At 38.8% G+C, this 15,004-nt stretch overlaps 1 protein-coding gene across 3 annotated transcripts in view; it reads right to left on the bottom strand.

The window, feature by feature from the left end:
• LOC143151219 (uncharacterized) overlaps positions 1 to 5,484 on the bottom strand; it is a 59,711-nt gene extending 54,227 nt beyond the window's left edge. For 2 of the 3 annotated variants that reach the window (XM_076320136.1, XM_076320153.1), the window contains exon 1: positions 4,327 to 5,484. In XM_076320136.1, the coding sequence (XP_076176251.1) occupies positions 4,327 to 4,410 (84 nt within the window). In that variant the 5' untranslated portion in view covers positions 4,411 to 5,484. The remainder of the gene's footprint in view (positions 1 to 4,326) is intronic. The other variant, XM_076320147.1, reaches the window with a different exon arrangement.
• Between the last annotated feature and the right edge of the window lie 9,520 nt (positions 5,485 to 15,004).

The following is a 15,004-nucleotide window of genomic DNA, read 5'->3' as shown; positions in this document are numbered from 1 at the left end:
CATTTGTAACGTTGGAAGACGAAATAATCGTCCTGGTGGGTGTGACTAATTTTGAAGGAAGATATAGAATTTGTAACGAGTCGAATAATAATTTTTCAAAGCACGTTTGTAACATTGGAGCGTGTATTAATCGACCTGGTGGGTGTAACAAACTTTAAGAGGAAGTATAGATTTTATAGCGAGTCGAATAATAATTTTTCAAAGCACGTTTGTAACGTTGAAACGCTAATTAATTGTCCTGGTGTGCGTAACAAACTTTAAGAGGAAGTATAGATTCTTCAGTGAGTCGAATAATAATTTTTCAGAACACATTTGTAACGTTGGAATGCTAATTAATCGTCTCGGTGGGTGTAGCAACCTTTGAAGGGAAATATAGATTTTATAGCGTGTCGAATAATCATTTTTCAGAACACATTTGTAACGTTGGAATGCTAATTAATCATATCGGTGGGTGTAGCAAACTTTGAAGGGAAATATAGATTTTATAGCGTGTCGAATAATAATTTTTCATATCACGTTTGTAACATTAGAACCTGAATTAATCATTCCGGTGGGTGTAACGAACTTTTAAGGGAAATATAAATTTTGTAACGATGCAAATAATAATTTTTCATACCACGTTTGTAACCTTGGAACCTGAATTAATCGTCCCTGGGGGGGTAACGAACTTTTAAGGGAAATATAAATTTTGTAACGATGCAAATAATAATTTTTCATACCACGTTTGTAACATTGGAACGTGGAATTAATTATCCCAGCGGGTGTGATAAATTTGAACTCGAACATAGATTTTTCAACGTTTCGACTAAATACTTGTTCGGTACGGTAACGTTGAAACGTGAACGTGCCCCGTTTCCAGATTTTGTAGATCAACGATTACTGTTACACGCGCATTGTTCTTTGTTCTTTCAACGTACCTTTGACACCGAAAGCGTTCTCACTCGTTACGAGCATTATCGGCATAAATCGGCCGCTTATCCGACGGGAAGTTTTTCCACAGTTTTCTCACTTTCGTTGTCTTCCCGGTGCTCGGGGGTCGCCATTGTTCGTTGGAACTTCGTTCGTTAATAACGGGAAAGGCGAAACGGAGCAGGTACCGAGGAAACTTTTCAACGAGTTCGTGGAAAAGGCGAGGTGGAACAGTTCTTTCCCGTTATTCGTCACTCTCGTTGTCGATACGTACGTCGATCTTGTGCGATGTTTATCTTTCCGGTGAGCGAACCTTCACCGTAAGTGTTTCAACCGCGCGTCGAAGTCTCTCGATCTCGTGGAATTAAATAATTATATTGGATATTTCGGAAAGTAATTTCGTTTTCCAAAATGGAGAATATATAATTTAGTAAAATGTTTGTACACTTTGAAGAAATTATGTTTCATTTTCACCTAAAAAAAAACAAAATGACTTTCCGAAGAACCTAATATCACAAGTGCCTTAACCACGCGTCGAAGTCTCTCGATTTCGTAGAATTAAATAATTATATTGGATTGTTCGGAAAGTAATTTCGTTTTCTAAAATGAAGAATGTATAATTTAGTAAATTGTTTATGCACTCTGAAAAAATTGTATTTCATTTTGACTACAAAAAAAATCATATGACTTCCCGAACAACTTTATATCACCGTAAGTGTCTGAACTACGCGTTGAAGTCTCTCGATCTCGTGGAATTAAATAATTATATTGGATATTTCGGAAAGTAATTTCGTTTTCCAAAATGGAGAATATATAATTTAGTAAAATGTTTGTACACTTTGAAGAAATTATGTTTCATTTTCACCTAAAAAAAAAACAAAATGACTTTCCGAAGAACCTAATATCACAAGTGCCTTAACCACGCGTCGAAGTCTCTCGATTTCGTAGAATTAAATAATTATATTGGATTGTTCGGAAAGTAATTTCGTTTTCTAAAATGAAGAATGTATAATTTAGTAAATTGTTTATGCACTCTGAAAAAATTGTATTTCATTTTGACTACAAAAAAAATCATATGACTTCCCGAAGAACTTTATATCACCATAAGTGTCTCAACTACGCGTCGAAGTCTCAATCTCGTGGAATTAAATAATTATATTGGATATTTCGGAAAGTAATTTCGTTTTCCAAAATGAAGAATATATAATTTAGTAAAATGTTTATATACTCTGTAAAAATCGAGTTTCATTTTCACCAAAAAAAACAAAATGACTTTCCGAACAACCCAATATCACAAGTGTCTCAACCACGCGTCGAAGTCTCCCGATCTCGTGGAATTAAATAAATACACGCAATCGCGTATTATGCATCTTCTGGTAATTTTTATCTGTCGACGATTGACGTGGCAGAATCGCAATGATTCAATGTCCATGCAATTACATATTTGTCAGTTACGTGTTCGTTTCGAACCAGCAGCAATAGTTGCGAGCATGCGATGAAATATTTGCGGTTCTGATTTCATACCAAACGACTTCGTACCATTCGTATTAATTAATACGCAGTTCCATTCTCCGATTTTTCTTCCGTTTATTCAATACGTCGAGTGAGATAAAAAAGAAAAGAGACGCCTATCTTTCGGCGCGGAACAAATATTGTTTAAATTATTTTCTTCTTCTACATCTCAGCGACGAAGAGAGCGAAAATAAGAAAAGTCGGATGTACATCACGGTAAGCGGTTCGAGCGAGTTTATCGCTAAACGGACCGATTCGCTGATATCTACTCCACGATCGGTCGATTTAATAATTGTTATTTCCCTGTTCGAATTTTCTCTACACGAACTATAAATGTATAGCGCGTGTAAGCGACTCGAGCAAGTTTATCGCTAAACGGAGACCGATTCGCTAGTATCTGTTGCACGCTCGGTCGAATTAACGATCGAACTAGTGTCTAGAAAATGGGTGTTGGTTTCGTTCTGTGAAACGTACAGGAGAATTAGCAATCGAAGAAGCTGTTGGTGCGATACACGCTCTCCTTTCGCTTTGAAAAGTAAATAATCAGTATCGAGAGAGTAATTTGTCTACTATACGAATTGAGATTTCCAGTTTGGAAAATTAATAATAATTCGTAGCGTCGAGGAAGTAACTTATCAATTACATAGAATTCTGTATAGAAATCATTGTTTTCGACACTGGCTCGTATCAATTTTTCAGAACACAAATTTATAATGTACACTCTGCCAGTTTGGGAAATAAATAATCGAGAAAGTAATTTATCAACTACACAGAATTGTGTATAGAAATCATTGTTTTCGACACTGGCTCGTATCAATTTTTCAGAATACATATTTGTAATATACACTCTTCCACTTTGGAAAATAAATAACAATTCATAACATCGAGAAAGTAAGTTGAACTTTTGGGATTTATCAATTACACATAATTGTACATAGAAATCATTGTCTCCGTCATTGGGACGTATCAATTTTTCAGAACACAAATTTCTAATATAGACTCTTCCAGTTTGGAAAATAAATAATAATTCATAGCATCGAGGAAGTAATTAATCAGCTACACAGAAATTGTATATAGAAATCAATCTTCGTCGTTGGCTCGTATCAACTTCTCAGATCACAAATTGGTAATATACACTCTTCCAGTTTGGAAAATAAATAACAATTCATAGCATCGAGAAAGTAAGTTAAACTTTCGGAATTTATCAATTACACAGAACTGTACATAGAAATCAATATACGAAAAAATTTCTAATATACACTCTTCCAGTTTGGAAAATAGATAATAATTCGTACCATCGAGAAAGTAATTTATCAACTACACAAAATTGTGTATAGAAATCATTGTCTTCTACACTAGCTCGTATCAATTTTTCAGAACACAAATTTCTAATATACACTCTTCCAGTTTGGAAAATAAATACCAATTCGTATAATCGAAAAACTAATTTACCAACCCTACAAAATCGAGCATAGAGATAATTCTTTTCCTCATTGTCAGGTATCGACGTTCCAAACTCGACAAACTCGTCGTAACGCACCGCGGTCAGTTTCCCGTAGACTTGGTCGCTTATCGTTCCCCTGCTCGAATTTTCTTCCCTCGGTTGGCGATGCAGCCGCCTAGACGACCGATTCCTCCATTATTCATGGTATTGTTACTCGTGTCGTGCGTGCGCGGCCGCGAAACGGGTTTTCCCTCGATAATATTCAGTCACGTTTCACGTTCGTAGGCTTAATGCGTTCGCCGGCGAGCACGTTGAAACGATTTCCGGTACAGACCGTAACGGAGCCACTGCGTGAGCATCCGAATATCCGGACGACGGTTCTAACGATCCCGATAACGTTTCGCGTAATTCCTCGTCGCGACGATTCACGCGTTACTTACAACGAATATTTAACCACTCACCTGATAAGGGTAGGCACCTGGTCTGTAATAGCTGCCGGTGTTTATCGCCGGGTAGCTCTTGGTGCTACCGCACATAGAAGCCATCTTTCACCGATTCTCCTCCTTGCGTTCTATATATATATATATATGTATATATATAATTTTTTTCTTCTCTCGTTTCCTCGTCGTATTGTTCCTCTTACCTCGCGCAGAATCCTCTTGGGACAATGCAGAACACCGTGGACGAGCGACGTCTTAAATAATTCGAAACGCGTTCATTGTTGAACTTTCGGTATTTTTTCTCTTATTTTCGTTTTCTTCCACCGGGAGGAGGAGGTGGTCGCTCGTAAGTTGCACCGATCCGAAAACAAAAGGTTCGTTCGCGACCGGAGACGAAATTGTTATTCCACCCAGTTTGAATTGCAGATACCTACCGAGCGTGTATGCACACGGGGGCCCTGACTATATTTCGCGCGTTACCGCGACGCGAATTCAAGGCCACCGGGCAGCACAATTTCTTCTTCTTCTTCTTCTTCTTCTTTTTCTTTTACTTTTTTTTTTTCTTCTTTTTCTTTCCCTCCGGTGTCCAGAACGGTCCCGTTAAGCACAGTTCCCGATATATTCATACGCGCGACGCGTTCCTTTTCTCGTAGCTTTTAACGCCACGACCCATAAAAAACCAGTTCATTTTTCAGACCAGTTTTAAATGGTTTCGAACTCGAAGCGCTCGTTACGACCAATACGGCAGCTACCCACGGTTTTTCTTCACTTTCCTCGGTACGTTGTGTCGTTACCCGGTGGCGGTCTAACCACCGGTTCAATTTCACGTGTATTTTCGGCGCAAAACCGGGCTACGTTTGACGATTACTCGTTGGTTCCGGGTACTCGGTGTGTTTACGCGGTGCAATTTCATCGTCCGCGTTGTCACCGCCGCGTCGCGTTTGATAACCGGTTGGACATCGTTGGTTTCTTTCGCTCGTAAATCGTGATCTCGTTCGCACTTTTCCACGAGCAGTGGCTCTCCCGATCCACGATATACACCGATCCACGGTATCACCGATCCAAGATATCACCGATCCAGCTTCGTTCGTACGGTGAATCGAGTTAACCGTAACGTGGTTCGGTTCACGATCGAGCGAATGAAGCGAGGCAGAAAGCACTCCGCGCCACGTCCTTCCACCGAGACGGTTGACCACCGACTGACAGCAGGAGATCTTCACGCACCGCCGTTCTTCATCTTCATCCTTTCCGTGCAGCTAACCGGGGCCCCGACTCCTTCGCCCGCCCGCTCGTTCGTTCCTTCGGTTTCTTCTTCGTTTCAGCGTGCTTTGTCGGCTAACTTCGCTTCACGCCACTTGACTTTTTGGCTACGATCTTCCTCGTGGGAATCGACCGCTACGAGTAAACGAGCAACTTTTCTTCCCTCGATTTTCATCGCTTATTCGCCGTTTCTTTACCTTTTCTCCATCGTTTGTCTACCGTTTCTCAACCGTTTCTCGCCTCTTTCAGTTTTCGTTTATTTCTCCAATTCGTTACCAGCACCCTCTCCCCTTCGTTCTCTGATTTGCTTCAGGGGCTACCTTGTTGCGAACGCAGCGATCCCCACGCTCGGTCGAGCAATTTGTTCCGATCGTTTTGCGAACGCCTCGATGAGAACCGACCGATTATCGACGAGAGAAAGAAAAAAGCTTTAAGGATCTCTCCTAGATCGTACGATCGTTTGACGCGCGCGACCCCGAGATAGCGAGAGCGACGAGAGCGATTACGTTCGCTTCTGTTTGGAGACTTCGATGACCGAGACAGCGATCGGAGCACGGTGATTTCGATGCGCGTGCTACGGGGAGAGTTCGATCGGTTGGATTCATTTGGGATTGAGTGGAGACTTGGGTATCTATTGTGATGGTTTTAGAATTCTTTTGTCGAAGGATGATCCAGGAAGGATGGATAATATTTGTGGGTGGAAATAGTATATGGAAATTATCTGTTATTTGTAATATATAATATGGAAATTATCTGCTATTTGTAATACACAATATGGAAATTATCTATTATTTGTAATACACAATATGGAAATTATCTGTTATTTGTAATATACAATATATACATTATCTGTTATTTGTAATATACAATATACACATTATCTGTTATTTGTAATATACAATATATACATTATCTGTGATTTGATATATGCAATATATACATTATCTGCTATTTGTAATATACAATATGGAAATTATCTGTTATTTGTAATATACAATATATACATTATCTGTTATTTGTAATATACAATATGCAAATTACCTGCTATTTGTAATATGCAAATAGTAGGTAGAGTGTGTAAAGATTGTATATCTTAAGAAATAGTTAGAAAAGATTTATCGTGTCGTCACTGAGTATCTAGATTGAAATTTGAACGAAACCGTGAAAATACTACAAAATGTAATTTTTCTAGAGAGGAAATGTTACTTCTACACGATAATTTTAGAATTTTTTCATCGGAGGATAATATTGAAGTGTGCTCGAAACAAATGGTAAACGATAGGAGAGATTTGTGCGAGTAAATATTAGGTGGAATTTTTTAAAGATTGTATATCTTAAAAAATAGTCACAGATACAAAAAGGTTACAGAAAAGATCCATTGCATCGCCATTGATTGTCCAGATTGAAATTTGAACGAAACCGCGAAAATACTACAAAAAGTAATTTTTCCAGAGAGGAAATATTACTTTTGCGGAATACTTTTAGAATTTTTTCGTCAGAGGATAATACTAAACCATGCTCAAAATAAATGGTAAACGCTAGGAGAGATTTGTACGAGTAAATAATAAGTGGAATTTTTTAAAGATTATATATCCTAAAAAATAGTTACACAAAAGATGACCCGTATCGTTATTGAGTATCAAAATTGAAATTTGAGCGAAACCGCGAAAACACTGCAAAAAGTAATTTTTACAGACAAAAACGTTCCTTTTGCGCGATAATTTTAGAATTTTTTTCGTCAGAGGATAATACTAAACCATGCTCGAAACGCATGGTAAACGATAGAAGATATTTCTGCGAGCAAACAATAGGTAAAGTCTTAAAAAATGATTAGCTCGTCCAGAAAAGTCATTTCGTTTTTTTTCGGTGAAAATGAAACACAATCTTTTTATAGTATATAAACATTTTACTAAATCATATAATCTCCATTTTGGAAAACGAAATAACTCTCCGAACAACCTAATATATATTCTAAAAAATACTTCCAAACATAAAACAGTCACAGAAGAAAAATACCTCTAGAAAAGATCTACCGCATCGTCACAGAGTATCCAGATTGAAATTCGAGCGAAACCGCGCAAACACTGTAAAAGATCATTTTCCAAACAAGGAAACACTACTTCTGCGCGTTACTTCCACAATATTCGACTGTATCGATTATACTTAAAGTTCCCTCGCAATGGAATCTACCTCAGTGCATCCTCGCGGAAAAATCCGATACACTTCAGAAGTTAAACATCTGTCCATGCATCCAAAGCAAGATTCCACTACAAAGTTTCCCCGTAAGTTTCCACTCCCACGTGTATTACCATACACGCGTAATATCCACAGACAAGGAACCTAATAACGATCAAAGTTTCATTAATAAAAATGCATAAGAATAACCGTACTACGATAACCGCCCATTGAACGGTCCCTCGGTCCAGGAGATCGCGTTCATTGTATTGGCGTGTGATCAAAAGGAGTAGGTTACTACGGCTCTCTGGTCTCGTTAAAAAACTTACGAACCGAGCTCTTGGCATTATCCATCCCGTCCATTATCCGGGGCAATCCTGCTGTTTGCATTAATGCCACTCATTATTCGTCCCTTGATAAAAACGGATCACCGTTCCACGTTCCATTGTTAGCCTCTAACTTCACCGTAACGGTAATAAATTTCTAGCCGCGAAATTTCTCACGATGGACACTGGTAACTCGTTTCTGTCGTTACTTACGCCCCGTGGACGCGTTTCGACGGCCTGATTCCGCGGCTGCGGAATCTACGGGTAATTAACGTGAATCATATATTCCTCGGGTGCACCGTATTACGTATTCCACTCTGAGCGCGGACAAGATAAACGATCGTGTGGGCTTTCCCTAACGGGTTCTCTTTTTTCTTTTTTTTTTATTTTTGAAAAATGATACGAACGTTCCTGTTTCGCCAGGTGTAACTCGTCGCGGTCGTTCGCGGAAAAATAATTTCGTTCGACGGCCCTCCTTAATCGTTGCTCGCTACGTCGTAAATTTGTTCATTACCGAGCCGGAACATTTTGGTAGCCGTAATCGTTCGTATTATTGCCAAGGTAATTTATACAATATCGTGTTACGATTACTCTTTGACACTCCGCTCTGCCTCTACGTTATTATTACCTTCTTTTTTTCTTTTCCTGATGTTTTTTTTCTTTTCTTTTTTTTTTTAATTAATTACACGCTCGTTCCCGAGGGCCTACACGGCAGTTGTCCTTGTACGGTTAATCGACGGTTCGGGACTGTGTATACGCACGTTGTACCGTATTTTAGTAATCGAGGAACGTTGCTCTCTCAGCTGGATGGGATTTCATTGTAATTACGGTTACGATACACGTGTAATCACTGTCAGAATATTCGTACTTTGTCGCAGCTGCTTTGAATAATGTGTAATAAATCAATCGAGGATTTTAGCGTGACGAATTTTCGGACGATGAACGTTCATCGTGATATTTTCGAAGAGATAAGATTAGAGAAGGGAATACAATTTTTCAATAATTTCTAATGATACGAGAACTATTCCCTCGAGTCTTTAACCTTTTGGACTCGAGAGGAGATTCTCGGTCGATAGATAATTCAGTGTATTATTCTCGATCCGGGGAAACTTGGTGGTTTAGAATTCAAATTGGAATTTAAATATCATTATGTGGAAATGTATAAAAATGTTTCATTCCAGATTAATTTTACGACTTAGAGAATTTTCTCGAGGCTTTGGTTTCTCGTAACAAAGAAGCCTCGAGTGCAAAGGATTAACCCTTTGGACTCGAGAAGAGATCCTCTTTTGCCACCTAATTCACTATTTTCAATCTGGGGAAACTTGGTGATTTGGAATTCAAATTGGAATTTAAATATTACATCATTATGGGGAAGTGTATAAAAATGTTTCATTCCAGATTAATTTTACAACTCAGAGAATTTTCTCGAGGCGTTGGTTTCTGGTAACAAAGAAGCCTCGAATGCAAAGGGTTTATCCTTGGAAAACTTGGTGGTTTAGAATTCAAATTGGAATTGAAATATCACGTTTTTCTAGAGTGTAAACGCATATATTCGAAGTATATAAAAATGTTCAATTCCAGATTAATTTTACAACTTAGAGAATTTTCTCGAGGCATTGGTCTCTGATAGCAAAGAAGCCTCGAGATCCTTGATCGCCACCTGATTTAATCTACTATTTTCGATTCGGGGAAACTTGGTGGTTTAGAATTCAAATTGGAATTTAAATATCGTGTTCTTCTAGAGTGTAAACACACATATACGAAGTATTATATATAAAAATGTTCCATTCCCGATTAATTTTACAACTTAGAAAATTTTCTCGAGGTTTTTTTTTCTGATAGTAAAGAAGCCTCGAGATCCTTGGTCACCATTTAATTTAGTGTACAATTTTCGTTTAGAATTCAAATTGGAATTTAAATATCGTGTTCTTCTAGAGTGTAACCACACATATACGAAGTATATAAAAATATTCCATTCCAAATGAATTTTACAACTCAGAGAATTTTCTCGAGGCGTTGGTTTCCGATAACGAAGAAGCCACGAGGGTTAAAAATCGTTTGGTTAAAAAATTCTGCTAATTTCGTTGGATCAAGGTCGAATTTCTAAATCGTTGGGACTCGTGTGGTTGGGAATTAGCAAAATTCCATCGATGGCGACATAGGTGGAATTGTTCACGGTAGAACTTCTTAGTCTCTGCGTGCTTCGAAGGTCAACGTCGAAGAATAAACATCGTCCGGCACGGAGCATAAATAGTCGATAGCCTTATTGCCACGGTTATGACCGGGTTAGAGTTTTTCATCGTTGGTACGGACCCGGCCAGGTACTCCGGTCGGTACCAAGGTAAATAGTCGAGTCTATGGTTGCGAGCAAAACAAAGCAACGCTTGAGAAATCCAGCGGATAAGACTCGATTCACAAGCCGGCTTTCCCACAGGTAACAACGAGAGCGCGAAGCGTGTGCACGCGCGTTCCACGCTACAAGAATGCGCGCCAGATTTAGAACGTTTACGTGTACACCGATTAAGATCGTTATTGAGCAGATTATGGACCTTTCTTCAGCGAATTTGCATAAACCTTGCTCACCAGCGAGCACCAGGAACTCCACGATGCTCGCCAGTCGACCAAAGTTGCTCGTACTAAGGATCGAAACAGGGTATCTTTTTATTATATGCACTTTCGTTGCACGATGTTTTCGTACAACGTGCGATACTCGGGATGCGAAGTCTCGAGTAAACGAGTTTTGTACTCTGGAAACTTTACTTTATAGAACGATTCGCACTGGTAGAGGTTTTCGAACGTCTTCTTTGTGAAACTTTTCATTTTTGAAAGTTTGAACGTTTCTTTTGAGTAGATTAGGGAAGATTTTTTATCTTCGAGAAGATTAGAGAAGATTTACTTATCTTCGAAAAGATACTTTGTGCGAGTTTTGTTCTCTGGAAAAGTTACTTGAAAGAACGATTCGCACTGGTAGAGATTTTCGAACGTGTTCTTTGTGAAACTTTTCATTTTTGAAAGTTTGAACGCTTCTTTTGAGTAGATTAGGGAAGATTTTTTTATCTTCGAGAAGATTAAAGAAGATTTACTTATCTTCGAAAAGATACTTTGTGCGAGTTCTGTTCTCTGGAAACGTTACTTTAAAGAACGATTCGCACTGGTAGGGATTTTCGAACGATATATTTTTATGAACGCGTTCTTTGTGAAACTTTTCACTCGATACTTCATTTTTGAAAGTTTGAACGCTTTTTTTGAGTAGATTAGGGAAGATTTTTTATCTGCGAGAAGATTAGAGAAGATTTCTTATCTTTGAGAAGATTGAAGAAGATTTACTTATCTTCGAAAAGATACTTTGTGCGAGTTTTGTTCTCTGGGAATGTTACTTTAAAGAACGATTCGCACTGGTAGGGATTTTCGAACGATATAGTTTTGAGAACACGTTCTTTGTGATACTTTTCACTCGATGCTTCATTTTTGAAAATTTGAACGCTTCTTTTGAGTAGATTAGGGAAGATTTTTTATCTTCGTGAAGGTTAAAGAAGATTTTTTATCCTCGTGAAGGTTAAAGAAGATTTCTTATCCTCGAAAAGATTAGAGAAAATTTCTTATCCTCGAGAAGATACTATATATTACTTTTGTATTAATATTTTCGAATTACTATTCTCCAAGCTCCACGTGTATTAAATCTCTGATCGAAAATATAATAATTGATAACTTTATCGATGAAGTAAAAGATCGAGTAGACTGTGACTATCGACTCGTGACGACGCACCTTAAATTTAATTTCTGGCGCGTATAATAAATTCGACGTATGTGATTTATACACGTTTGTTCGATGAAACGTGCGTAGTCGAGTGATTTCGAAGCGTTGAAAATCCTGATCGTCGAGAAACAGTTTCCCAAAGAAACGAACAGATGCTTTTAACCTTCGCACCAGTTAATGGGATTCAGTTCGACTGGTCTCTTCGAAGAACGTTCGTCTCGATGTTGAACGCATCGACTTCGACTTCGATGATCGAACTTCGAGTTTTCATTTTTCAACAACGCTCGGTATTTATCACGCACGGTTACCATTGCGCCGACTCATCTGCAAGAATGTTTTTGTTCGTGAGGTGTTATTCCCCATTATAGCCTTGATACGCTGACGTTCAACCTTCGATTTCTAACGCTAAATTTGTAACGTGTGTAATGCACGCCAAGAATAAAAGCGTAACGAAAACGTATCTTAATAAGTAACTCACACTTTCGGTGCTGAATGGAATGATTTATGCTATCACGCAATACCGTGATTCAGTGTACTAACGGCCATAACGCGACGGAACTAATGCAACTAAAATGAGTGAACACTTCCTATTTCATCTGTTTCGTAATTGGTGTGAAATATATCGAATTCTCGTTACGAGTAACGCGATTCATTGCGTTCTCCTTCCAAGATCACTTTTACAATTCAAACACTTAGCTATAATAAATACATAGACTCATTTATATCCGGATGTGTGACAATTATGGGGTTGTTTAGTTACTGAAAGTAATTTCGTCTTCCAAAATGGAGAATAGATAATTTAATAAAGTGTTTGTATATTCTGAAGAAATTGTGTTTCATTTTCACCAAAAAAAAATGCTCCGAAAGTTACTTCGTTTTCCAAAATGGAGAATAGATAATTTAATAAAATATTTGTACACTCTGAAGATATCGTGTTTCATTTTCACCACAAAAATAAATGTTGGGAAAGTCATTTCGTTTTCCAAAATGGAGAATATATAATTTAAAAAAGTGTTTGTACACACTGAAGAAATCGTGTTTCATTTTCACCAAAAAAATGCTTGGAAATTAATTTCATTTTCCAAAATGGAGAATATATAATTTAATAAAGTGTATATACACTCTAAAAAAATTATCTAAAGAACGAAATGACTTTCCAAACAACCTAATGTTAAATCCATACAATAAATAAAAGATTAAATTCAAACAAATCGAAAGAAACTAATAAGAACTAACCTCTACAAAAAAAAAAAGAATTCCCCTTAATTACGCGTATCGGAGTCGATCCTTGCAAAAATACTAAACTCGTTCGACGTTTCAATTACTCGAACCTCCTCCAAAAAATTCGAGTCTCGTTCAGGCGATAACTCACCGTGTACTCGTATTTTCGATAAAGACGATTCCACGTCCTCTAATCTCGTATATAGAAACTCTTCCGCGCGTTTTCCATATTGAAATCTTCGTATCGTTTGAATCGCGCGGGAAAAATGTCTCGTTGGAATTCCTTCGATATATCGGAGACTTTCCAGCAGTGGTGGAACGGTACTCGGATATTTACCCGAGGTAGTACGGTTTTTTCGGTTCGCTATTAGTTGCATTCGCGGGGTGGAAGAAGAAGAAGAAGAAGAAGAAAAGGAAGAAGAAGAGACTCGCGGCGTAACAGAAGGATGGTACGCGGTGAGTTCTCGAGCCGATATCAAAGTCGACGGGGCGAGCGCGTTGTCGTGGTCGTTGAGAATTAATTATCGTTCGCGTCCTAAAAGGATTCCCGATAACGAGCGCAATACATCCAGGTTCTAATTACTTCGTTGAAACGGTCGGCGGTGGAGAAACGATCGCGTACGCGTGGTGCGACGCCGATGTACGCTCGCGACGCTCGGATGGATCCTCAGAAGTCGGGCAAAAAAGTTTTTCCTCCTCGACTCGTGGTATTTCATTGCCCGTATAATCATATCCGACATAACAGTCGTTATGTGACCACCGGCGCTGGCACAACGATCCGACGACCGCCTGCTTCGGTAAGTGTCCGTTTCAATTTCTTCCTTTTCCGTCTTCTACGTTCGACCTCCGATCCTCTTCTTGCGCACCTCTCGCCAGGACGAATTTTCTTCTGGATCGTTTCCGGCGTATCGGTGAATTTTCGCGGGCTAGTCGCCTCTTCGGTGGAAGATTGTAGTACGGTGGTTTCGGTAGGCTTGTTTTGGAATTTTTGAGTAATTGTGTGTAAGGGTAGAGTAGATTTTAGGGAACGAAAGTGTAAACGGAAGTATACTAAGGTCGAGATATATTAGGGGGACCGGAAAGTAATGTCGTTTCCCGACATTAAATTCAAATACATAAATTTTTAACGAGTTTTTATTTTTAATCAATGATATAATCACCCTCATTATCAACAACCTTTTGCCATCTAGTGTGCAAATTTTCAATGCCGGATCGATAAAAATCAATTGGTTTTTGAGCAAAATATACAGAGATGGCATTTTGAATATCATCCAAATTTGCAAATCTTTTGCCACTTAGAAAGTGTTGAAGCGATCGGAATAAATGGAAATCCGATGGTGCAACATCGGGCGAGTATGGTGGGTGAGGCAGTACCTCCCACCCCAATTCATTAATTTTTGCCAAGGTTCGTCTTGCGCAGTGCGGTCTTGCATTATCGTCTTGCAGAATAACGCCTTTTCTGTTGACAATCGCTGGCCACTTTTCAATTAAAGATTTATTTACACGATCTAATTGTTCACAGTAAAGGTCTGCATTCACAGTCTGTCCAGGTTTCAGCACTTCAAAATGAACAACGCCGCGAATACTCCACCAAACACACAAAAGGGCCTTTTTGGGGTGTAAACCTGGCTTAGCAGTACTTTGTGGCGATTCATTTGGAGAGAGCCACTGCCTTTTGCGTTTTGGATTATCATAAAGAACCCACTTTTCATCTCCGGTGATCAAGCGATCAAAAAACGCTTCTGTATTGTGCCGTTGAAGCAATAAGTTGCATGTGGTGGATCGGTTAGCCTTGTTCTCTTCGGACAGATTATGCGGGACCCAAACACCTGCTCTGCTTACTTTCCCAATCTGCTGCAAATGTTCTTGGATGGTCGACCAAGGTTGGTTAAGACTGTTTGACAATTCCTCGATTGTCTGACACGGATTTGCTTCCACTTCCGCACTTAACACGTCATTG

Source organism: Ptiloglossa arizonensis, chromosome 1 (assembly GCF_051014685.1).
Source record: "Ptiloglossa arizonensis isolate GNS036 chromosome 1, iyPtiAriz1_principal, whole genome shotgun sequence".
NCBI classification, from domain to species: domain Eukaryota; kingdom Metazoa; phylum Arthropoda; class Insecta; order Hymenoptera; family Colletidae; genus Ptiloglossa; species Ptiloglossa arizonensis.
This window is presented reverse-complemented; position numbering and strand designations above follow the sequence as displayed.